Raw genomic sequence first — 25,622 nt, 5'->3', positions numbered from 1 at the left:
CTAGGACAACATTACCCACTAGGGTAAACAGGAGCTGAGTGGAAGGATTCCCTGCCGCAAGCGATTGGTCTGCCCTTCCAGGTCCTGCCGATGAGCCAGGCTGGCTGGGCTGTCATCAGCATTGTCCTGGAATACTGGGAACCCGCCTGGCTCCAGAACTGGACAACCGAGATTGCCACAGAGGGCTGGCTCGATTCCGACATTTCGTTACCAAACATGTCACCTTGGAGCCTGTTCAGCTCCAAGGAGACCCCACTTACCTTCACCCAAGGAGGATAGTCACTGGATGGTTGTTCGACATCTGACAAGCACAGGTTTGAGCCTTCATTAGGTGGACGGTAGACAGCGATAATCAATGGCAAGCTATACTGTTTTAGCTGGTTAGACCCAATTACCCCAACGCACACTCTTGCCAATCTGCGCCTAATAATTTCTGAAAATAGGTAAGCAGGATGCATCCCTCCGGGAGAGAGTACACATTCCATTCCAACGATCTACCTCCAACAATGGAATGACCGTGTGTAGGTGGGATGCATGGAATTCTCACTTTGGTTTGGGTTTCTATGTCAGACACCTGGCTGACCCCCCACAAAAGTGATGGTGACAACAACAACAAGATTCCATTTATAGAGCGCCTTTCACGTCAGGAGGACGTCCCATATGACAGAAGTTCCAGCAGGTATTGTGCTGTTCTCATGTTTGACTTGTGTTTTGGTGCAGATGTTACCAGCCGGTGACCAGACGGAGGTTGGGGAGAATGGGATAACCCTCAGTGGGGGGCAGAAAGCCCGTATTGCCCTTGCTAGAGCCGTTTACATGGTAATACCTGAAGTCTGTGTATACGTTATGAGTGGGATGAGACGTGGTGTGGAACTTTAGGTTCTGTAAATCTTAGAGTCTATACTGATAGGATGAGCGTGCATAGGTATAGGAGCCACACCAGTTCTGGTGCATGCTGACTTGGGTAAATACAGAGAGATGGGAGTGTGCACTGAACTAGCAACATACAAGGTGTCCACAGAGTCCTGTTACTCCCTGTTACAAAACAGCAATGTGAGACTACAGAAGAGCTGAAACAAGCATTTTGCACCAGATCATCATCTGCCATGAAAATTATGGCGCTCTCACACACTAATCCTTTGGACGTCTAAATACGATTAAAACTTGTACTGAATACAATTAAGTGCCTGTAAGTACAATTAGCATCATTCTTCCACATGTTTTAGTTATTAGTGAATGCACTGGAGGAAAAAATTATGGGGCTAACAGACCTTTATGGATATCCTGTACATTGTCCTGGGATTATAGGCTGTCCTGGGAGCAGGCACTGACTTGGGTAGCACAGGGAGATGGGAGCACACTGCCCTGGGCATCTCTGAGTGAGCGCTGTCTCTGACAGGACCAGGACCTGTATCTCCTGGATGACCCGTTGGCTGCGGTTGACTCTGATGTTGCTGGTCATCTCATGGAGCAGTGCATCATGGGAATTTTAAAGGACAAGACCAGAATCCTTTGCACGCACCGGGCAGAATTCCTGAACAAGGCCGACGTCCTGGTGCTGATGGACAACGGCCGGATCATCCGAGCAGGTATGTGGCTCCAGCTCGCAGCTCGCATTCTCTTTGCTGTTGTCCAGTAGCTAGGGACAGAGCTACAGGAGCTGGAATGCATGTGAGCGGGCGGGCAGGGGGGGGGTGTGAGCAAGCAGTGTAAGGATGTGAATGGTGGTTTGGGGGGGTGTGAGCAGTGCGGGGGATTCAGGGCGCAAGCAACCAGTGGCGTGATACGAGAGTCCAGGGGTAGGCTGTGGGGTAGCGAGTGGTTGAATCAGGTAGGCCAGTTTCTCTGCCCTTTTTGTCTGTCTTCAGATTGCATCTGAAGACTTTTCTCTTCAACCATGCCTAAGGTCACCTGCACTTTTTCGGCATCAAACTGTGGCATTATGAAGCTACCCTGTGTGAAGGGCACAGTATAAATGACCTGAAGACATGTCCCTGTCTCTCTGAGCCAAAGTCCTGGCTGCTCTGTGCTGGTAACTGGCGCAGCAGACGTATCTGTTCGGTGAAGTTCCCCTGAAAGTGTTTGAATGATTTCGTAATCCCTTTGCCAGACACTCCAGCAGAAATCCTGCCACTGGTCCAAGCAACCTCCAGTATCCACAGCAAGGCTCCGAGTCAGCAACCTGCAGGTCAGTCTGCTTCTCCCCTCTCATTTCGTGCTCTCTTGCTGAGATAAGCTGGTTATTCACCTCGTGGTTGTGTGGGACCTTCCTCTCTGCAATTTGACTGTTGGGGTTGTCTATGAAATCAATTACCAATTGACAGCAATCCCCGGTGAAGCACTTTGAAATGTTTCTATGTTACAAAAGCCTTGTATTTGCTGTAAGCGTTCCAATGCACTTCTTGCTAGTCTCCCCATCTCCACCATTCACATAGTCCAACCAGTTAAAAATTCCACTACCTGTGACATCTCCCGTACCAAATGCCATACCCCCATCATCCACAGTCCTTGCCAGGCTGCACTGATTCCCTATCTCAGATCGATTTCAAGATCCTCACACTCACCTACAAATTGCTTCAGTTCCTAGACTTTTCTCTTCAACCATGCCTAAGGTCACCTGCACTTTTTCAGCATCAAACTGTGGCGTTTTGAAGCTACCCTGTGTGAAGGGCACAACATAAATGTAACTTACTGTAGTATCAACATAATTTTGTTTTTTAAAAAAATGAAATGACTCAGAATCTGCAATGAAGGGCAGTGCTATTGTGGTGGAGGAGGAGGCCTATGACATTGTCTGCACGGACAGCGTCCAAGTGTCTGAGGAGGACAAGAAGGTGGGAGCGGTGACGCTGCGAGTGTACAGTGCTTACTGGCACGCAGTTGGCTGCTGCCTGGCATTTTCCATCCTCGTCTCTCTTCTACTGATGCAAGGTAAATCAGTCGGGTCCTGATCCCTGATTGTTCAGCGCCTTGGAACGTCCTCCCAACATGAAAGGCGCTTTAGAAATTTAATTTTGTTGTTGTTGTTTAAAACACCCCTTTGCTCAATCTGTCTAATAGGATGATGAGATGTATCGAGTCTTTGCCTACTCCCTTAGAGCAAACAGCTGTGGGCCACATCCCTTGCTGTCTGTAGAGAGCTCACACACAAAATGGTTTCCATGGACATGTTTTGGTTGTGTTCAGGAGATATGGTTGTGGAGGGTTATAGTAACACTAATAATCCTTGCATTTGATATAGCGCCTTATCACATTGTTGAGAAGGATCAAAGCGCTTCATAGAATATATTGCAAAGTGGATTGACTGTGTATTTTGTGGGCGAACATGGTAGCCAGTTGTGTACAGCAGTCTTCCACAATCAATCGTGAATTGAGTGACCACATTTTTCTTTTTTGGGGGGATGGGCTTATTACCCCCAAAAAGCAATCCCCCAATCGACTAACAATCGGGTTACGACTTACCGCTAGGTAAACAGAGGCGTGTGGAGTAAGGACACTTTCCTGAATTTCACCTTACTCGAGAATCGAGATTACAGAGAGTTACAGACACAGACAAGGCAACTAGTACACATTGGGTGTCTGGTCTCAATTTGTGAGCAGATCAGGCTCTGTAATGTATTTGACATCTGGTGTCTGTTTCTCTAATAGCTTCCCGGAATGTATCCGACTGGTGGCTCTCCAACTGGATCTCCAACCTGCAGCACCAAAGCAACATGTCTGGCAATGGCTCCTCCACCAGCAGCAGCACCTTTCCACACCTGCTGCTGTTCTATTCTAACCTTTTCATGTGAGTAAATGGAACACTTACCCATGAACTTCAGTTCTATTTAACTTTATTCAATAAAATATATAAATCTTAATGTTTCACAAATCTAATAGTGAGAAGGCAGGTGGTGGCAAGGCAAGAGGACAAGGCGGTAAAGAAACTGAATCCAATCCGGTTTTATAAAAAGTGGCATAAAATATATACACCAACGAGTTAATGCTTAACCTGTACAATAACAATCCTTGTATTTGATATAGCATCTTATCATGTCGTGGAGAAAACGTACCCCAGATTATATTGTAAAGTAGATTCACTGTGTTCTGTGGGCAAAACACAGACTGTCTATTTTGTGGGCGAAACGCGGAAGCCAATTGTGCACAGCTAATAATAAGTGATTAGTTAGACTGCAGTTAGAGTATAATATCCAGTTTTGGTCACTCCACTGTAGGAAGGATGTCAGGGCTTAGAAAGGGTACACGGATTTACTAAAAATGATACCACGGATGAATTTGATCTATGAGCAGAGACTGGAACAACTGAGCCTATTTGCACTGGAACATAGAAGATTGAATGGAAACCTGATTTGATAGGGATAACAGGAAGAAATTATTTCAACTGTTCAGTGAATCATTGACAAGAGGGCATCAATTTAAGATAGTTATCAAAGGGGGAGATAGTTGTTTCTTTGTGCACACGGAGAGTTGTTGAGTTGTTAGGACTGCCAGGTGTGGTGGTGGAGGCAGAATCCATATTAGTTTTCAACAGGAAACTAAAGAAACGTTTAAAAAGGAGTAATCTGCAGGGATATGTGGCTAAATGGATTGTTCTTTCAGAGAGCAGACCATTGGGCTGAATTCTTGTGCTGAAAATGTCAATGTTCTATGTAGGGTACTATGAGACATTTCTCTAATGTGATAAATGCAAGTTGTTATTGTTGGTCTCAGATCCCCAGTCACAGTCGGAGGGAATCTCTCATCCCAAGTCAAGTTCTACCTCACAGTGTATGGGTGCATCGCAGCATCCAACACGGTCTTCACTGCCCTGCGTGCCTTCCTGTTTGCATACAGTGCTATCCGGGCTGCCACCACCATCCACAACAAGCTGCTGAAGCAAGTGCTGAAGGTGAGGCTTCTGGTGGACATTCCTGCTGGGCTGCCTAGACAATCAGAAATATGTGTATGGGGGGCGCAGGTGGCAATTTGATGCTTGTATCAACAACAACAACTTGCATTTATATAAGCACCTTTCACACAGTGTAGTGTCCCAGAGTGCTTGACAGTGGCGGAGCACAATAGATATAATAATGAAGTAGTATCCTTTCATTTTGCACTGGGAGAGCTGCATTGTCAGAGTCATCTTCCTTTAGATTTATATGAAACCATAATACCCGTCTGCCTATTCAGGTGAATATTAAACAGAAAGGAGTTTCTTTCAATTTTCTGGCCAGCATTACTTCCAGATCAATTTCTCATTTACATATGGAGAGATAGTCATTTACAGTGATCAAATTGGCAATCCGTTCACCTACAAACACACAGTTACTAAACTTTACTGAGATTCCCAGTGAAGGGCTTTGAGGCATTTCGCTGTTATAGGCACTGTATCAAATAGAAGGATTTATTGATTTTAGTTATTTATTAAGTCCATGTTAGACAAGTGATGATCGACCTGTCTTAGGGAATGTGGACCATTTTTGACCCACCCATTCAGCCTGGTTCAATCAGTCACGCTCTCTCCTCAGGCTCAGAAAGTTACAGATTCAAGCCCCATCAGGACTCTGAGCTCACAGCCAGACTAAGACTCTAGCGCAGCACAATAGCAACTTGAGTTTGTATAGTGTCTTTCGTGTAGAATAACTTCTTGGAGCGCTTTACAAAGATGGATGCAAGCGAGGAGGGAAAGATGGAGGGGGGTGACCTCAGGTGAGGAGGAAAAGATAGATTTTTATTCAGTCCTATGCACTTTCCCTAGCATGCTTTTGCACCTCTTCTCTGTGATTTTCTACCCAACTCCTCTGTTCTCTTCCTCCGCTTGGACATGTTGCACATCCCCCACTACCTTTGAGCAACTGCCTGTAACCCTTTGACAGCAATTTCTGTGAAGTATTTTGAGACGACTCAACATCAACAACAAATTACATTTGTACAGTGCCTTTCACGTCGGGTCTCAATGTTATTAGATACTTTATTAAACACATTATTATTAGTACTAAGTGTGTTACCCTGAGATAAAGTGAACTGTGAGACTGGATTTGAAGTGCTTTGTTGCTATTATTTTCAGGCCACAGTGACTTTCTTTGACATGACCCCCGTGGGCCGCATCGTGAACCGCTTCTCCTCGGACCTGTACTGCATGGACGATACGCTTCCCTTCATCCTCAACATATTCCTGGCCAACCTGTTTGGGTTGCTGGGCACCGTGATTGTAATCATCTACGGGCTGCCCTGGATCGTGCTGATGCTCCTGCCTCTGGCCGCATTGTACTTCCACATCCAGCGCTATTACCGCTGCACCTCACGGGAACTAAAGCGGCTGAGCAGCCTGAGCCTCTCGTCCATCTACACACAGTTCTCGGAGACGCTGACTGGCCTCAGCACCATCCGGGCCTCGAGGGCCATGGACAGGTTTGTGACGGCCACCACCAACAACAACAACTTTTGTATAGCACCCTTCATGTCGGGAGGACAGCCCAAGGCACTGGGGGACAGTCAAAGATATGGACCCAAACTGGATCAGGAGGGTTAGAGGGCAGGAAGGGTGGGGGTAGGAGGGTGGCCAAAGGTACTGTCAAAAAGGAAAGTCTTAAGATGGGCCTTGAAGGAGGCAGGGGAGGGCTTTGAGTTATCAGCTCACAGTCCTGGCTGATACATCAGTGCGATACTGAGCAGTGTTTTATTGCCAGTGATGCCATCCTTTGGATGACATATAAAACCCAGCTCCCATCTACCTGTTCAGGTGGACGTTAAAGATCCATTGGCACTATTTGAAAAGAGAAGGAAGTTCTCCTGATGACCTGGCCAACAATCTTCCTCCTCCACTGATAAAATTATTAATTCACTTCATTTTTGTGCACAAATTGGATACTGTGTTTGCTATCTGCAAAAACACAATCACTGCGCTTGATAGCACGTTGTCTGTAACTTGCTTAAGACATTATCACATAGATGGGGATTAATACAAGGATTATTATTTGCTTTTCTTCCGAAGCCAAGCACCAGCTCAGAGTCAGCACTCTGCTGAAGTGGCTTGTATGATCCACACCCCCCACCCTCCCCCCCCCACCCTGAGTCTTGCTTCCCACGACATTGTCCATCTGACCTGACTGTCGCCGTGGTGTCTGTCGCAGATTTGAGTGGGAGAACGCGAGCCGCCTGGAGACGAACCAGCGCTGCCTCTTCGCCTCCGGCACTGCCATCCAGTGGCTGGACATTCGCTTGCAGATGGTTGGCGTTGCTGTGGTCACCGCCATTGCTGCTATTGCTGTCATTGAACATCAGATGAAAGTCGGGGACCCCGGTGAGTTGTAGACACTTCAGTGCCTGATAATCAGGCATTTGGTATTAATCAGGTCTCCTGCAAATAGAGGATAATCAGAGGCTCCAAACGGGCAGCCAAACCAAGGATTTAGATTGCAAAGGACAAATAGCAAGACAGTGTACTTCAGGGCTAGAGACACAGTGAGAGCTCTGTATCTCAGGGCTAGAGATACAGTGGGAGCTCTGTATCTCTGGGCTAGAGACACAGTGAGAGCTCTGTATCTCAGGGCTAAAGACACAGTGAGAGCTCTGTACCACACACACTAGAGACACAGTGAGAGCTCTGTACCACACACACTAGAGACACAGTGAGAGCTCTGTACCACACACACTAGAGACACAGTGAGAGCTCTGAACCTCACACACTAGAGACACAGTGAGAGCTCTGAACCTCACACACTAGAGACACAGTGAGAGCTCTGTACCGCACACACTAGAGACGCAGTGAGAGCTCTGTACTGCACACACTAGAGACACAGTGAGAGCTCTGATTGCACGCACCGGAGACCCAGTGAGAGCTCTGTTCCGCAGGGCTATAGATACAGTGAGAGCTCTTAACCTGCAGCACAGTGGCTTTAGCCATTGAAATAACTGCAGCAAAACTAAAGGACAGTGTTACACAGTGAGACCCAAGAGAGTCATTCTTTATTTGTTTCTGTATTATACTGGAGATTGTACTGGGGAGTGCTGCTTTGCTATAGATGCTGACATTTGGATGAAATATTAACCTAAGATCCAGACATTAAAGATCCCATTACATTATTCGAGAAGGGAGTTTTTCCCAGTGTCCTGACTAACAATCATCCGGATGAATCGGTCACTCACTTCACAGCTGTTTGTGGAACTTTGCTATGAACAAATTAGATGCTGTGTATACTAACACTCATCAGCAAATCTCCACGAAATACTTTGAAATGTTGATGCTATAATTGCTGTATCACATAAAATGATTATTAGAATTATTCTCATGACAACACAAAATACGGCATTTGGTATTAATCAGGTCTCCTGCAAATAGAGGAATTTATTCTCTTTTTCTTTCGTGTTTTCTCTTACCTTTCCTCTTTTCTACTTTCTCTCCTAATTCTGTCCTTTTTCTGTATTCCCCTCTCTTCTTTTTCTGGCTGTTACTTTCTTTCTGTATCTCTCTCTTTCTCATGTCTCTCTGTCACATGCTCTATCTCACATACTCTCCCTCACTTACTATTACACACGATCTTTCACAAACCCTTTTTCTTACACTCTACCTCTCACACACATTACTCCCTCTCTTTTTCTCTCACACTCACTTACCCTCATACGGTCATACTCATGTCCCCCTCTCGCTCTCTCTCACTCTCTTGCTTCTCTCTGTCATATTCTCTGTCTCACGTACTCTCTCTCACGCACGCACACACTCACACACACTTTCTCTGTTACATTCTCTGTCTCACATACTTTTTCTCACACGCATTCACACACTCACTTTCTCTCACACACTTTTTCTCACACTCTGCCTTTCGCACAAACTTTGCTCCCTCTCTCTCACGCTTGAATACTCCTTGTGTTTCTCTCTCTCACTTTCTTAGGGCTTGTGGGGCTGGCCTTGTCCTATGCACTGTCCATCACAAATGTGCTCTCTGGCCTCGTCTCTAACTTTACGCAGACAGAAATGCAGATGGTGAGCGTGGAGCGAATAGAGGAGTATTCAACAGAAATCCCCACGGAGCCACAGCACAGTACCCTGCAGGTGAGAGAGGAATGGCTCTGGGGAGTGGGGTGGGGGTGGCCAGTCTGGTTACAGGAAATGGGAGAACTGTGTTCCTACTGTATCTCTCCTGTGATTGGGCAGTGTGCACAGCTCTGCCAGCCTCAGAGTCCACACCAGAGGGAGAAGGCCCACCTTAGAGGAACTGTGTGTGTGATGTAATGGGGATACGGAGTTTAGTACGGGTGGGTACGTAGGCAACGGAGCTGGATCCTATGCATGGTGGGGCTGGGGAGACTGGCAAAGAGGGCATAGGCCAAGGAGGTTGAGGAGGTCAGTGCCGCAGGATAGAAGACGTTAACAGGAGCCAATGAGTATGGGTTCCATCTTGTCAACATTGAGTTGTAGGTAGTTTTTGCTCATCCAGGCCCTGATGTCCACCAGACAAGCAGGGAGAGTGTTGGCAGACCAGGAGTCACAGCTGGAGGAGAGGTAGATTTGTGTGTCATCCGGATACATGTGGAAGGGTCTGTGGATGACATCGCCCAGAGGGAGCATATAGACAAGGAAGAGGAGGGGGCCAAGGATTGAACCACAGGGTACACCACAAGTGACCGGGTGGGGGAGCACGAAGAGAAGCTGTTTGAGGAGATAAAGTGAAGACGGTTTGTTAGGCAGGACTTGAACCAGGCTAGTGTGGTCCCACTAAGGTGGATGAGGGAGGAGAGGCAATGGATGAGGGTGGCATCGTGGACTGTGTCGAACACAGTAGAGAGGTCCAGGAGGATGAAGAGGCAGAAGACCTTTTGATCTGAGGAGGAGTTCAGCCAGGATATAAGGGCAAGTTGTTCCCAGCACTAAGCTGAGTCTGTGTGAGAGTGAAAATCTGTCAGAGTGACCTCCCCAATATGTAGGTTTTGGTTATTAGAGTTTATTGTTGTTTTCGATCACAGCTGATTCCCAGTTCTCTCCCATTCCCCCCAAGTCTGCTACAATAATAATAATAATCAGTGCATTTGATATAGCGTCTTATCATGTGATTGAGATGTCTCAAAGCGCTTCACACAATATACTGTAAAGTGGATTGACTGTATATTGTGTGGGCGAAACACAGCAGCCAATTGCATTCAGCAGTGTCCCATAAACAGTAATGGTTTGAGTGACCAAATTTATTTATTTTTTGGATGGATTATTATCCTCGGAAAGCGATCCACCGATCGACTAACAACCGGGATCCTACTTACTGCTAGGTAAACGACAACAACAACAACTTGCATTTGCATAGCGCCCTTCATGCCGGACGGCATCTTGGAGCGCTGTGGAGTATGGAGTGAGGAAACTGCCTTAAGGTTTTGCCCCGTTTGGGAATCGAACAAGGTGAGCGTGCTAACCACTATGCTATGGTTTATTGTTGTTTCTAGTCACGGCTGATTCCCAGTTCGTCTCTCAAACCCCCTTAATCTGCTCCATTAACACATTAAGCTCAGTGAATGTTATGTTAGTATACATTGATCAGCTACCTCTTTATTCCAGGTTCCTGACACTTGGCCTGCCCAGGGTTTGGTGGAGTTCCGGGACGTGGTGCTGAGGTACCGGCCAGGACTCCCTAGGGCACTCAACAGGGTTAATTTCCAAATCCGGGTCGGTGAGAGAGTGGGGATCGTGGGCCGAACGGGATCCGGGAAGTCCAGCATGTTCCTTGCACTCTTCCGCATGGTGGAACTCAGCGAGGGTCAGATTCTTATCGACGGCATCGACACCAAAGCTGTCAGTCTGGAAGAACTTCGGTGAGTTACAGCCCATCCTCCACCTCTCCAGGGGAAGCCCTGCCTTATCACAGATTCTATTCCTTAGAAGAGAAGTTAAACCAAGGTCTCTGCCTGTTCATGTGGACAATAAAGATCCCGCAATGTTATCAGAAAAGAAAAGCTCATTTCTCCTGGTGTCTAAGCCAGCAATCCAGCAGATACATCAGTCAATTTGTAGTTCCTGGGCCCAAAGTAGATGCCACGTCTGTCTACAAAAACACATGTACTGGACTGCCTGGGCAGTCGGAAGTAGGGAGGGCAGATTTTTGTACTAGGGTAGCACTGCATTGTCGAAGGTGCCGTCTTTTTGATGTCACATTAGACCATGTCCCGTCTGTCTGTTCAGGTGGATGTTAAAGAGTAGGGAGTTTCTTTTGCTGGTCTGGCCAACAGTCCTCCAGATAACAAAAACAGAAGTTGCTGGGAATACTCAGCAGATCAGGGAGCATCTATGGAGAAAGGAAAGTGAGTCAACGTTTCAGGTCCATGACCATTCGTCACCAATTCTGACTCACTTTCCTTTCTCCATAGATGCTGCCTGACCTGCTGAGTGTTCCCAGCGACTTCTGTTTTTGTTTTCAGATTTCCAGCATCTGCAGTATTTTGCGTTTTGTCCTCCAGATAAATTGCTTATTCACTTATGTGCTCAAATTGGCAACCACATTCACCAACAGAAACACAGTCACTGCACATCACACAATTCCCTGTGAAATGCTTTGAGACATTTTGATGAAATCAAGGATCATTATTCTAATAAGGTGTGAATACCGGTGAATTGTTAGTCAAGACACTGGGAGAAACTCCTCTTTTTTTTAGTAGTCTTAAAGCATCTTTAATGTCCAACTGCACAGGCAGATGGGACTTTGATTTAACATTTCAGCTGAATAATGGGAATTATTTGTTTATCTATGATTTAGCTATCTATTTATCTATTGACTTAGCCATCTGTTTATTTATTTTTCATTTATGTATTTATTTATGTGGGAAATTATAGTTTGGTCACTCAGTCCACAACTGCTTGTGGGACATTGCTGTGTGCAATTGGCTGCTGCGTTTTGCCCACAAAATATAGTTTACAGTATATTCTGTGAAGCACTTTGAGACGTCTCAATGCTGTGATAAGGCGCTATATCAAATGCAAGGATTATTATTATTATGGCATCTCAGTCAATTCAGTGCTCCCCCAGACAGACAAGACTAGCGTCAGCATGGACGGTGAGTCTTAAAGTTCCCAACGTGAGGTTTGAACCCAGAACTTCTGAGCCAGAGTTGAGAGTGCCACCAACTGAGCCAGATTGACATGGTGCTTGCATTTTGCAATGGTCCAGGTCCAGGCTCGCCATCATCCCACAGGATGCCTTTCTGTTCAGCGGCTCAGTGCGTGAGAACCTGGACCCCTTGGGCCGGCACACTGAGCAGCAGCTCCTCCGCGTGCTGAAGCAGTGCCACCTGCTGCAACTGGTCAACAGAATGGGTAGGTCACACACACACTGCTGACTGGTGCCGTCAGATTTCACTGTGTGTAGCAAATGTCAGGCACCCAGTGAGAACGTGAGCACTGCTTCTGTAGGTGTGTGTGCATGCAACAGACTGTATTTGTGCATGTGTGTGTGTCTGTGTGAGTGAGAGGTGTGCCATGTTTGTATGTGTGAGGAGTGACGTGTTTGTGAGACATAACATGTTTGTGTATGTAAGTCGTAACGTGTTGTGTTTGTGTGAGGTGATGCGTTTTTGTGTATGAGGCGTGTCGTGTTTGTGTGTGTCTGAGAGGTGTGATGTGTTTGTGTATGAGATGTGACGTGTTTGTGTGTGAAGCGTGACGTGTGTGTGTGTGAGGCGTGACAGGCACCATTGATTTGATGCCCCTGTTTCTGTACCGTAGGTGGCCTAGGGGCAGAGCTGGGAGAGAAGGGCAGGAATCTGTCCGCCGGACAGAAGCAGCTGGTCTGCCTGGCGCGGGCACTTCTCACTCAGGCTAAGGTACAGTCAACAGGTCATACTGGCGTGGCTCCATGTTTGCATGGTGTCATCCCGTGTGTGTGTGTCATGGGTGTGTGGCCATGTTCCGCCCACAAAATACAGTCAATCCACTACAGTATATTCTGTGAAGCGCTTTGAGATGTCTCAACAACATGATAAGCCGCTATATCAAATGCAAGGATTATTATTGTTATTATTATGGCGTCAACCCTCCACCCACAACCACTGCTATTTTTAAAAAAAGTATTCTCTTGGTTTTCCTGGGGTAAGGCCCCTCCTTACATCTAATTAATTTGGCTGCTTGTCTTGTTCTTGGGTGTGAGATGTTACTGGCACAGATTTGCTGCTGCATTTACTTCCACGACATTCCCTTAATTTCTAACCAATCTAATCTGTGAAGTACTTTGAAGTATTTCTTTTACGGGAAAGACTTTGTGTAACTTAAGTGGTTTGGTGGGTTCGAGGTTATTTCCAGTCACGTTAGAATATATTGCTTCAACATCAAGTGTAGTAACTGCTGAACGTGATGCACATTAGGGCATGCTGGTGTGGTAAGATGACTGATTAATTTCCTGTACTGGTGGGTGATGAGCTTGGTTTGTTGTTTTCACTCAGGTACTGTGCATTGACGAAGCCACCGCTAGCGTGGACCAGAGAACAGATCAGCTGCTGCAGCAGACAATACGGGAGGAATTTGCAGATAAAACTGTACTTACCATTGCACACAGGTAACTGCTCCGCACTGAGCTATCAGGGGTGTGTGGTGTACAAACAAGTGCTAGGTGGGGAGCTTTGCCATCACTGGGGTAGAACTTGCAAGTGGTGGGTGAGGATAATCAATATATTGCTGTAATTAAACAGACAAACAGGCTGTGACGTTCTTTAGCATTGAAGGAGTGTCTTAGTCGAGCCCTCTGGATTGCTGCTTCCCCATTCTGTTTCTTAACAGTCGCTCTCTCCTCAGGTTGAACACAGTGATGGATTCAGACCGGGTTCTGGTGATGCAGGCCGGAAGGGTGAAGGAGTTTGACTCTCCCTTGGTTCTCTCCCAAAAGCAGAACTCACACTTTTATCAACTCCTACATTGCTCTCAGGACTGAGAGAGAGATCAGGGGCCACCAAGAGGTAACTGGTGTCTAAGACTGTCTGTTCCAGTGCACTCCCCCCCCCCCCACCTGGACATACGTCAGCTCCCCCTTAACCACCCTGCATCTTTGAGCTGTTTGGGTGTAACAGACAAATGGTGCGGATGGCTGTTTCTCCATTGTGTGATGTAAGGTTTGCTTATTCTCTCAGGCTGAACACACATTGATGGAAACGGTGATGGTTAATTCTTTCTGAACCTTTTCCTTTAATTATTGTACTGTACGTACTTTCAGAAATATTTTCAGCTGCTTTTATTAATGGTGAAAGGAATTATTTTTTAATTGTGGTTTGGATTCTCTTTGGCTCAGTGTTTAATGAAGGATACAATAGGTGTTTATTGGATAGGATGAGAGGGTGGGATAACAACTTTATATTGATACGGCACCGTTAAGGTTGCAGGCAATTGTCAAGTGTCGTAACCGCTGAATGTGATGCACGTTTGCGAATGTTGTTGCAATAAGATGAATGATTTCAACGCCTTGAGATGTGAAAGGTGCTATACAAATGTAATTTGTTGTTGATTAATTTATCTGGAGGTTGTTGGTCAGGACACGGGGAGAAACTTCCTTCTCCTCTCTAATAGTGTTATAGGATCTTTAACATTCACCGGAACAGGCGAATGGAACAGCAGTTTAATGTCTCATCCAAGAGATGGCACTTCCAAAACTGCAACACAACATTCCTCCAGTACTGTGCTGCACTGTGAGCTCAAAGTCGTGATATGGGGCTTAAATTCACATCCTTCTGGCCCAGAGACAAAATGCAACCGAACTAAAATTACAGCTTTGTCTCTCATTCTGCTCTCCTCTCACTATCCCCCACCCACTGCAAAGATAGAAGTTTTGAGTGACAGCTGATTAGTGCAAATCATTTCTTTATTCAAATCTTGAACACACAGGGAGAAGGTATCAAAAATAATCACATCTCATCTTCACATTATGAAAATTCAAAATAAATTATCTACAATGAGTATGAAAACCAAAATATTAAATATTATATACAGGTTGAAACTGGTGGAGAAAGGCACAGTTAGGAACACAGGGACAGGAGTCAGCAATTCAGCCCCTCAAGCCTGTTTTGCCATTCTATTAGATCATGGCTGATCTGTACCTCAACTCCATGTCCCTGCCTTTGCTCCATATCCTTTGATACCCTGACCTAACAAAAATCTATCCATCTGAGTCTTGAAATTTTCAATTGATCCAGCATCCACAGTCTTTTGGGGGAGAGAGTTCCACATTTCCACTATGCTTTGTGTGAAAAGTATCCTTTTTTCGGTATATCCTTTGTGGAGTTGGTGCTTGGCCTCAAGTTCCTGCATCTCAGGCCATCCCGGACAGTGAGAGGCATCCTGAGTGCTGGAGGGTCCCACGAGGAATGCCGAAAGAGTATGTGTGTGAGAGAGAGAGAGAGAGAGAGAGATACATTCTGGTTGCTTCTGACTGTCTAATTGACAGCCCTGGGAGCTGACTGAAACATGCAGGAACTTGGATCAGCTGTGATCCAGTTGTACTGCTTAGAATAGTTCCATATAGAAGGGCAAACTCTTACTGGTTAGCTAAAGGCCTTATCTCACTTGGCTTATGATTCCTGACCAGCCAAGAGGCATAGACATAGAGAGAAGGGAAAGGGAAGCTATTACCTGATGTCTTCACCTGACTTCCATGTGTGTGCAGCTTTCAGCTGGGTGTAGGGGAGATTAGATACAGACCACTCTCTCCTTCCTCTCTTGCCTCCACTTGGAGTCACACCAGTACAGCTTGCAGTATTCTGGACCATTTTACCAGAAGTCGCAACATCTCTTGCCTGCTCGATGCTTGATGTTGGTGCCAGCCCCTCTCTCAGTTCACCCACCGTCGCTTTCCATCCTCTTTTCCCCTTAACCAGGGAATAGCAAGCAGGGCAAACTTTCTGTGCATTTAAGTGCTTTGTATACATTGCGACTTCCTTCCCTGCCCTCCAGGGGGCGTGGGTCCACATTGGCAGCAGGGCAGCGCCCCAAACATTGTGGCTACATTAGATCAAGATAAAGCTCCTTCCTGCTCTCGGGAGCAGGGGGTTGTAGGAAGCTAATGGCCCCCTCAGCTTGGCCCCTCTCTCCCGATCGGGGGGGCTTGCGGGAGGGCTCTTCTTGCCGCCGGCACAAGAGCATCACAACGACCGTCACTGAGACCAGCAGTGCCGTCAGGGCCCCGAACACACTCAGGCCGACTATCTGGCTGTGGGCTAGTGCTGAGCTGGGTTCTGACAGCAGCTCCTTCACCTCCACCTTCAGCAGCCTCTCCTGTTCCCGCACGGGCTGTGTGGGGCTGGCAGCGGGTAACGCTGCCAATCCCTGCCGAGTGGCATGGTCTGGCTGAGGAATGGTAATCCCAGGATCTCGGCGGCTCAGCGCTGGCCGTTCCTTCCTCCACTGAGGGACAGGTAAAGAGCAGGTCTTCCCAGAGTAGCCTTTAAGACAGACGCAATCAAAGTCGGCCACCCGGTCATAGCACCGACCACCATTCTGGCATGGACCGCTGGTACAATCGTCCCAGTTGACGGTGCAGAAGCGGCCTTCAAAGCCCTGTGGGCATATGCAAGAGAAACGGTTCACTCCATCCCGGCAGGTGGCACCATTGGCACATGGACGCATCAGGCAGTCGTCGACGTCCTCTTCGCACCTCGGCCCCACAAAGCCAGCCAAGCAACGACAGGTGAGCGTGTCCGCAAAACCGTCCCGGTCCAAGCACGTCCCACCATTCTTACAGGGAGACCTGAAACCAGGAGAGTGAAAGGAACTTAAGTCAACAAACCTTTCCATATTCTGCAGTTCCTCCCCTCACCAGGAATTGTCTGACCCATCTCCTCACTCCAGTTCTCATCTGCAGTATTTTCCACTATCACCTACCCGGAGTACTCCTTGACACACACATACTCACTCTCTGTCTTAGTGTAACAGGCACTATACAAATGTAATTTTGTTGTTGTTAGAGCCTCACTCAGTGCAGGAGCTAGGAGTTACACAACTATCATTAGGTGGAGATGATCCTAAGATCTGCAAGGATGGTCCCGGATATGCTAATAACAATAAGAATAATCCTTGCATTTGTTATAGCGCCTTACCATGTCATTGAGGCGCCTCAAAGCGCTTTACACTAAAGTATATTGACTTTGTATTTTGTGGGAGAAACGAGGCAGTCAATTGCACACAACAGTGTCCCACAAACAGTCGTGGACAAGTGACCAATTTATTTTTTGATTTTCAGACCTTTATCTGGGGGGCAGGGATAATTATCCCCAGAAAGCGATCCTTGAATCAGCCAGGTTCATGCTTACTGCTGGGTAAACAGAGAGTTGTAGAGTACGGAAGCTTGCCTAAGGTTCGCTCCGCCCGGGAACCAAACCTGCGTCCTCTTGCTTGTAAGGCGAATGCACTAATCACTACGCTACGGGACTCCCAATACAATGTACATATGAAGAGAGGTGAGCTAAATTCAAGCTTTTCCCACTGGAACAGAGTAGGGTAGGGGATGGAGGTGATTAAGGTTCTGAGGGGATGCAACAAAGTAAATTGGGGAAAAATTATTTCCCGTCAGTTGGGGAATGGGTAACACGGGAGACACCTTGTTTGCAAAAGAATCAGGGAGCGGTTAAAAGGATTTCTACACCACAAATGGCTATTGAGTCTGGATTAATGGGATCATTCCTTTCTTCAAAAGGGAGCTGGATAACCATCTTATCAGTGAAAGTTTTAGAAAATATGGAGAGAGTACTGGAAAATGGGATTAATAATCCAGGGTGATTATAGGTAGAAAGGCAGAAACGTGATGGGCTGAAAGGTTCCTTCCATACTAAAAATCTGTTTTGATTTTAGAGTTTGGAATGGGGAAAATCCATTGACCAACCAGCCTGTTGTTCCACAGCTCCTCAACATTAGCTAATTACATTTGTGTATATCGCGCCTTTCATGTTGGGGGAAGCGCCAGGTGAAGTGTAACATTTTGTGGGAAAGCAGTGGTCAGAGACCCAACAACAACTTGCATTTATATCGCGCCCTTCATGCAATATAGTGTCTTAGAGCGCTTAACGATGGCGGAGCATGACATCTGGGCCTCTTCCTCTTTGCTAGTTACATTATCGTTCCCTCCCTACACATGTATACACACAGATACATACACACACACACTGATCCCTGAACTCCTGCCCCCACTTGTGGCATCAATAATTTTCCATCCTTTTCAGCAAACCATTTTGTTCCGTTCCCCTCACCCCCATTACTGGTCATTGCCCTCGACTGCAGCTCTGACCTGGACTTAGTGCAGGGTCCTGCCCGCAGCTCACAGTTCTTCCCATAGAAACCATCCGGACACGAGCACCAGTGCTCGCCCTCGCCTGTGTCGAAGCAGCTCCCACCATTCTGGCACGGCTGCTGGTGGGTGCAAGCATGAATGTCTGTTGGTAAGAAGAAATCTTGCATTCAGTAACATTGCAACATAAGGGCAGGGCCTGTGTCAGACCCAGAGCCTTACATTGATACAGTGTCTTTCACATAAAAATCTCAAAGCACTTTGCAGAATAAATAATAATAATCCTAGCATTTGATATAGCTTATCAAGTCATTGAAGCATCTCAAATGGCTTCACAGGATTTACTGTAAAGGGTAACGACTGTATTTTGTAGGTGAACATGGCAATCAATTTGTGCACAGCAATGCCCCCAAATGGCCATGAAGTGAATGACCAATTTTATTAGATCAATTTCAGAATTAGATCAATTAGACATCAAGTAAATATTATGTGGACCAGCAGCACAGCTAATTTGCAATAATTTAGGGACGGGGAGAGGGTCAACTTTACATCCACAAGATAGACAGGACCTAAATCAATGACTTAATTGATAAAGGTCTGTAAATAATTCATAGAAACTTGTTTTTAATGTTAAATGTTTTGTACGAACTTACCCTTGTCACAGAATCGTCCAGCCCAGTCAGTCTGACAGATGCATTGCCAGGGTTGGTGACAGGTGCCGTGCACACAGCCCGGAGAACGGACACAACGTTCACACAGCTCCCCCTCCCAGCCGGGATCACACCTAGAGACAGAGAGAGAGAGGGTCACTAAGTACACCAATACCTGACACATGTCCAGCATTCCCCTTCCCCAGCAGCTTCTCTTTTAACAACAACTTGAATTTATATAGCATCCCTCATGCAGGGTAGCGTCTCAGAGTACTTTCATCCCCCAAGAAGTATCAACACTTCCTAACCACACTCCAGAATCTGCCCCGAGTAGCTATAAGCTACTCGAGACAGCCGTCATCACCCCCATCCTGAAAAAACCTTCCCTGGATCCGTCCCTCCTCTCCAGCTACTGCCCCATCTCTAAACTCCCATTCCTCTTCAAGGTCCTGGAACAAGTCATCGCATCCCAGCTCCGCTCCTTTCTCACCATTCCCTCTTTGAACCCCTCCAATCCGGCTTCTGCACTGCCCACAGCACAGAAACAGCCCCGGTCAAAGTCACTAATGACATTCTGAACATCTGTGATCAGGGCTCCCTCTGCCTCCTTGTCCTTTTTGACCTCTCTGCCACCTTCGACACTGTCAACCACTCCATCCTCATACACCTTCTCTCTGCTTTACTCAATCTTCGCAGACCTGCCCTTGCCTGGTTCGATTCCTATCTTTCTCACCGTCTCCACTTCATTGCCTCTAACAGTCTCTCCTCCAGCCCCCGCACTGTCACTTCTGGTGTCCCCCAGGGCTCTGTCCTTGGCCCTCTCCTCTTTAATATCTTCATGCTCCCCCTTGGTGACATCATCCGCAGACATGGAGTCAACTTCCACATGTATGAGGATGACACTCAACTCTATCTTTCTGCCTACACCCTCAACTCCAGGACCACTGCTGTCCTGACAGACTGCCTGTCGGACATCAAGTCCTGGAATGAGGGCAAATTACCTTCAGTTGAATGTGAACAAGACTGAGGCCCTCCTGATTGGCTCGCGCCAGCGCCTCAGCACCTCAGGCTCTGGCAGCATCAACCTCCACGGTTGCACACTACAACTCACCAAACCAGTCAGGAACCCAGGTGTCTTGTTCGACCCTCAATTGTCTTTTCCCCCCACATTCAAGCCATGACCCGCTCTGCCTTCCCTCAACTCCGTAACATCGCCCGACTCTGCCACTACCTCACCCCTCAGGCCACTGAAACTCTTGTTCATGCCTTCATCACCTCCAGCCTCGACTATGCAAATGCCTTCCCAACTCCTCCCTCCACAGACTGCAGATAATCCAGAACTCTGCAGCCCGTGTCCTCTCCCGCACCAAACTCCATGATCCCATCTCCCCCACTCTTGCCCGACTCCACTGGCTCCGTATCCTTCAGAGGATCCAGTTCAAGATCCTGGTCCTCACATACAAAGCCCTTGATGGCCTCGCCCCATCCTACCTCTGTGACCTCCTAACCCCTTACCAACCTGCCCGTTCCTTCCGCTCAACCGGCTCTGGCCTGCTCCACGTCCCCTAAAACCACCCGGCCCACCATTGGCGGGAGAGCCTTCAGCCACTCTGCCCCCAATTTCTGGAATACCATCCCCCAGTCACTCTGCCTCGCCCCCTCCTTAGCCTCCTTCAAGTCCCGATTCAAGACCCTCCTCTTTGACCATGCCATCAGCCACCCCCCTTTCCCTCCCCTCCCTTAACCCCCCAACCCCAGCTCGGGTCTGAAATGCTGTACTCTGTCCAGCGCCTTGGGACGTTCTCCCGATGTAAAAGGCGCTAAACAAATGTAATCTTGTTGTTGTTGTTGTAACCCCTGACGGTGATCATTGGTGGGGTGTTACCCCTCCTGCCCTTCTCAGAAACACATACACCTTAATAATAATCCTTGCATTTTGATATAGCGCTTTTCATGTCGGGAGGACGTCCCAAAGCGCTTCACAGAACACACTGTAAAGTGAATTGACTGTATATTTGTGGGCGAACGCGGCAGCCAATTGCACACAGCAGTGTCCCACAAACAGTTGTAGATTGAAAATGACCAATTTATTATTGTTTTTTGTTTTGGAGGGATTATTATTAGGCTCTGTGTGGAGTAAGGAAACTTGCCCAAGGTTTCGCTCGGCCTGGAATTGAACTCAGGTCTCTCGCTTGCAAAGCGAGTGCTCTAACCACTGAGCTACAGGACACCTGCCAGCAGGGGTTACCTCATAGCGTCAGTAGTGGGTGATCCCTGGTTCATTTATAGCCCAAGACCCTGCCCCCCCCACCCCCACTGACACCAGTTGTCCAGTACTGTCACTATCAGATGCACTGGCAGGAATGGTGGCAATGCCAGGACCTGTGGTGGCTCTCACAAGGCTCAGGCACTGGGAAGGAAACGATACAAACTATATAGTGGCAGGACTTCACAAACTATACTTATGACCATCCCATACCTGCATTCGCTTGACTCACAGCGACCATGTAATAGGTTACAACCAGGATTACACTGCACGTCTTCTGCACCTAGTCAGAGAGAAAGAGAAAACTACTCAGTCAACAGCCCACCCTAACAAAGTGCCTTTCCCTGGACAGGCCAGGGCTATAGCATTGACCCCTTGCCCTTCCACCTTAGGTAACAAGGTCACATAGCAGTCTCTGATCCTATGACAGCACAACTCATAACCTGTAGAAATTGATACAGCACAAGCAAATCCCCCCCCCCCCCCCAATCCTTTCAATCCCACGGATTGTCATCCCTTCCGCTAGCCTCCCCACCCCAAACAACTAGCATCCCTTCACAGTCAACACTTCATGACTGCATGAGTGGCAGAATCTCCCCTCAGTGAAGATAGTTAGGACAACGGCAGCCAGACATGGCAGTCAGTTGAACAGGAGACAGTTACAGTAGGACAGTCAGTCAGACAATGGTGACAAGACAGTGGAAGCTGCTAACTTGTGCTGCTTATACCTGAGGCCATGCTGGGCGAGCACAAAAAACAGGCCAAGCCCCACAGTGGAAGTCCCCAGTCTCTGATCCCTCTCATTCTGAACTGGATGGACCTTGGTCTTCTTATGCCAGCAAATTCTTATGTTCTTATATTCTCGTGTTCAATATGATGCCTGAAAGAGAAAAATGGATTTAAATAAAATGTACTCTTCCCACAGCCAAGAGGGTCAGAAACGAGGCTAAGAGCTACTCCCACAGTGCTAGCCTGTTTCTGAGCTGGTGATTGCAACCAAAGCTACAATTGGCCTCAGTGCTCGTGGGTGAGTTAATAATAATAATTTGTACATTTGTAAAGTGCCTTTCACGTCATCCAAAGTGCTTCACACGATACATTGTAAAGTGGAGTTATTGTGTTTTGTAGATGAGCGCAGTTTCATACATATGCATTTTTAGCTGTTTGAACACCTGCAGTACCCCAATGCACACTCGGTGGATGGCAACCTTCACCTAATACTCCACAGAATTTGGAAGCAGGGTGCATGTTAAGCGCTCTGAGACGCTACCCTGCATGGAGAATGCTATATTAAGTGCAAATTGTTGTTGTTGCATCTTTCCAATTAAAGAGTACACACTGTAATTGAAACACACAGAAATTTCTATGTGTGTGTGTATATATATTTATATGTATATGGAGATTATCCTCCGGTGGGGGTGTGGGGAGAGGTAAGGCGGATCTCCTGGGAGCTGAACTGGCTCCATTGTGACAAGCATGGCTAAGGAATGTCGGAATCGAGGCAGCCCACTGTGACGGTCTCTAATCCGGTTCCTGAGCCAGGCAGGTCCGCAGTATCCCAGGATACTGCTGATGACAGCACAGCCAGTCTGGCTCATCAGCAGGACTAGGAAGGGCAGGCTAGTCACAGCAGGGGTAACAGTCCTGTAATAGTAATAGTAAAAGTCCTGTAATAGTCCTGTAGCTCAGTGGTTAGAGCACTCGCTTTGCAAGCGAGAGACCTGAGTTCAATTCCAGACAGGGCGAAACCTTGGGCAAGTTTCCTTACTCCACACAGAGCCTAATAATAATCCCTCCAAAAAACCAAAAACAATAATAAATTGGTCATTTTCAATCTACGACTGTTTGTGGGACATTGCTGTGCGCAATTGGCTGCCGCGTTCGCCCACAAATATACAGTCAATTCACTGTACAGTATATTCTGTGAAGCGCTTTGGGACGTCCTCACGACGTGAAAAGCGCTATATCAAATGCAAGGATTATTATTATTATTATTATTAACAGGGTTGTTGTTGTTGGTGGGTGGGTGAGGGACCAGGCATATTTCCCACAGACACAAACTCTCCCTGAGGTAAACCACCAGCAAGAGTATGTAATAAGTAGGAACGCGGTATCCTGCCTATTCCACCGGGTGGCACTGTCCGACTGTTACCAGGACTGCCCTGAAATAACTTGTTCTTTCAGTATCCAAACAACTCAGTGTGACATTACTGTCAGGTGAGGTGACTATTTTTTGGTCACCAGAGCATGCGCTTGGCAGATGTTATTCTAAGTGTATATGTACGCCACCTACATATGAAAATGGAATGTGGACAAAGGGAATGAGAGGAGGTGATGAGAGAGAAAGGAGGTTATGAGGAAAGAAGGAGAGCTGATGAGGGGAGTGGAAGAGGTGATGGATAGAGAGGGGTGGGGGGAGAGTGAGGATAGAAAGAGGGGTGGTGATTCGTGATGAGAAGGGAGAGAGGTGTTGGCAGGAGAGAAGAAATGATGAGGAAATGAAGATGAAAGGCTGAAGAGGCGGTGCAGGTACTCAGAGGTTAATGGAGTGACTGGCTGAGATCCCAGACTTGGCTGAGAGCCCCACAGTCTGCTCTTCACCCTTTCCCTGCGGGGACAGGCGGCGTGCCGCCGCCACGTGGCTCCAATCTATCACCAACATTTCCTGGAGCTGAGCCATAGTCGCGGCGTGTCTGCTCAGCCCAGTAGCACCTGAGCATTAGCAAGGCCAGAGATATACACCAGAGACAAACCAGGAGCAAGGCCAGAGACATACACCAGAGACAGACCGGAGCAAGGCCAGAGATATACATCAGAGACAGACCAGGAGCAAGGCCAGAGATATACACCAGAGACAGACCAGGAGCAAGGCTATAAACACCAGAGATGGGAGGTGCGCTCCTCACACCCTCCTAATTAAGATTGCTTCATAGGAGCGGGGAAAACCTTTAATAACTGCCCCAGAACTAGGCATTAGTGTTTAGGAGGGCAACTGTAATAACTGCGCCAGAACTGAGCACCAATGTATAGGAAGGTAACTAATAAATGCCCCCAGACAAAGCACTAGTTTACAGGATAGAAACTAGTAATTGCCTCAGGGTGTATTACCTCCAAATAAGAAGAATAAAAATAATCCCAGAAGTCTATATAGTACCTCTAATGTCAACACATCTCCACTTCACAGAATTTACAGTAAAGTATAGTGACTCTGTATTTTGGAGGCAAATATAGTAGACAATTTGCACCAAGCAAGGTCCCACACACATCCATGAAATGAATGACCAATTTTGTTAGGTGGGGGGAGGGGGTGGTTGTTCGGGACACAGGAAAAAACTTCTCTTCAAAAAGAGTGCCATGAGATCTTTAATGTTCATTTGAACAGGCAAAGAGGACCTCAGTTTAACATCTCATCTGAAGGATGGCACCTCTAACTATGCAGTGTCCCCAACACTGTATTGGAGTGTCTGCAAGACTAGTCAAAGTACCGATGCAGGGCCCAAACCCACAACCATCTATCTTAGAAACACGAGTGCTACCAGCGTCAAGGCGGATATCTGACCACCTCTAATAACTGTCTCAAGACCAGCACTGGTCTATAACACATCTCTAGTAACAATCTAGTCAGGTCTAGACACTGGTTTATAGTCACTGTCTCAATGAAGAGTTCTGTAGCTCAGTGGTTTGAATACTCGCCTCGCAAGCAAGAGACCCGGGTTTGATTCATGGCAGGGCCAAACGTTGGGCAAGTTTCCTTACTCCACAAGCTTGATAATAATCCCTCAAGAAAAAAATTAATAATAATTTGGCCATTCAATCCATGACTGTTAGTGGAACACTGCTGGGCGCAATTGACGGCTACGTTTCACCCACAAATATACAGTCAATTCACTTTACTGTGAAGTGCTTTGAGATGTCTCGAAGACATGAAAAGCGCTATATCAAATGCAAGGATTATTATTTATTATTATTTATAATAATTGCCCTGTCCAGGTTTCTCTACCATTATACTCTATTTATTAAATACCAGTCTTAGTGAGTGAGGAATAAGAATCTTTGTGCATTTGACGCAAAACTAAAAACGTCAGAATATCTCAAAGTGCTTCACAAATGTGACTGTGTTTGTAGGCAAACATGAAAGCCAATTTGCACACAGCAGGGAGGTCTCTCATACTCAGGAATGAAGTGAATGACCAGTCTTATCTAGAGAATTGTTACTGATAGTGTTGTGTCATCTTTAAATGTCCACTTCAACAGACAAACAGGGATTTGGTTTAACATCTGATCTGAAGTATGGCAACCTCCATCAGTGCAGCACTCCACCGAGAGAATCAAACCTGGGTCCTCTCGCTTGCAAGGGAGTGCTCCAATCAATATGCTACAGGAAAGTCTGAGCTTGCTCTGATGCAAGAGTATGAACAAGCTGACGCCTAACGGAGTGTGTGTAGGATGTCCCATTTATACTGCTGTGTAGATGGCAGAAAGCTGAATGGATCA

General features: G+C 46.9%; 2 protein-coding genes across 4 annotated transcripts in view; one reads left to right on the top strand and one right to left on the bottom strand.

The window, feature by feature from the left end:
• abcc10 (ATP-binding cassette, sub-family C (CFTR/MRP), member 10) overlaps positions 1 to 14,429 on the top strand; it is a 31,375-nt gene extending 16,946 nt beyond the window's left edge. For 2 of the 3 annotated variants that reach the window (XM_007898234.2, XM_007898233.2), the window contains exons 9-22: positions 721 to 819; positions 1,400 to 1,589; positions 2,111 to 2,188; positions 2,740 to 2,931; positions 3,649 to 3,787; positions 4,711 to 4,888; positions 6,047 to 6,390; positions 7,113 to 7,282; positions 8,871 to 9,031; positions 10,523 to 10,776; positions 12,126 to 12,271; positions 12,680 to 12,777; positions 13,393 to 13,505; positions 13,742 to 14,429. In XM_007898234.2, coding sequence (XP_007896425.1) covers positions 721 to 819; positions 1,400 to 1,589; positions 2,111 to 2,188; positions 2,740 to 2,931; positions 3,649 to 3,787; positions 4,711 to 4,888; positions 6,047 to 6,390; positions 7,113 to 7,282; positions 8,871 to 9,031; positions 10,523 to 10,776; positions 12,126 to 12,271; positions 12,680 to 12,777; positions 13,393 to 13,505; positions 13,742 to 13,877 — 2,298 coding nt within the window. In that variant the 3' untranslated portion in view covers positions 13,878 to 14,429. The remainder of the gene's footprint in view (positions 1 to 720; positions 820 to 1,399; positions 1,590 to 2,110; positions 2,189 to 2,739; positions 2,932 to 3,648; positions 3,788 to 4,710; positions 4,889 to 6,046; positions 6,391 to 7,112; positions 7,283 to 8,870; positions 9,032 to 10,522; positions 10,777 to 12,125; positions 12,272 to 12,679; positions 12,778 to 13,392; positions 13,506 to 13,741) is intronic. The other variant, XM_042333029.1, reaches the window with a different exon arrangement.
• A 702-nt stretch (positions 14,430 to 15,131) lies between these two features.
• dlk2 (delta-like 2 homolog (Drosophila)) lies at positions 15,132 to 21,962 on the bottom strand. The gene is made up of 5 exons (XM_007898235.2): positions 21,857 to 21,962; positions 21,342 to 21,411; positions 18,866 to 18,996; positions 18,213 to 18,357; positions 15,132 to 16,679 (listed from the first exon to the last, which is right to left on the bottom strand). The coding sequence occupies exons 1-5, from the start codon at positions 21,930 to 21,932 to the stop codon at positions 15,935 to 15,937; spliced, it is 1,167 nt and encodes a 388-aa protein (XP_007896426.2). The 5' UTR covers positions 21,933 to 21,962; the 3' UTR covers positions 15,132 to 15,934.
• Positions 21,963 to 25,622: the final 3,660 nt, after the last annotated feature.

The sequence above is a fragment of the Callorhinchus milii genome, unplaced genomic scaffold (genome assembly GCF_018977255.1).
Source record: "Callorhinchus milii isolate IMCB2004 unplaced genomic scaffold, IMCB_Cmil_1.0 Scaffold3, whole genome shotgun sequence".
In the NCBI taxonomy this organism is placed as follows: domain Eukaryota; kingdom Metazoa; phylum Chordata; class Chondrichthyes; order Chimaeriformes; family Callorhinchidae; genus Callorhinchus; species Callorhinchus milii.
The sequence above is the reverse complement of the archived record's forward strand: the minus strand, read 5'-3'. Positions and strand labels throughout refer to the sequence as shown.

Excerpts from the sequence above, each read along its gene's own strand:
- dlk2 (XM_007898235.2), bottom strand. The coding sequence starts at position 21,932 with ATGAGAGGGATCAGAGACTGGGGACTTCCACTGTGGGGCTTGGCCTGT. Across the intron at positions 21,412-21,856 it reads CTCGCCCAGCATGGCCTCAG|GTGCAGAAGACGTGCAGTGT; the intron begins GTATAAGCAGCA and ends CTCTCTGACTAG. Across the intron at positions 18,997-21,341 it reads TGTGAGTCAAGCGAATGCAG|GTGTGATCCCGGCTGGGAGG; the intron begins GTATGGGATGGT and ends CTCTGTCTCTAG.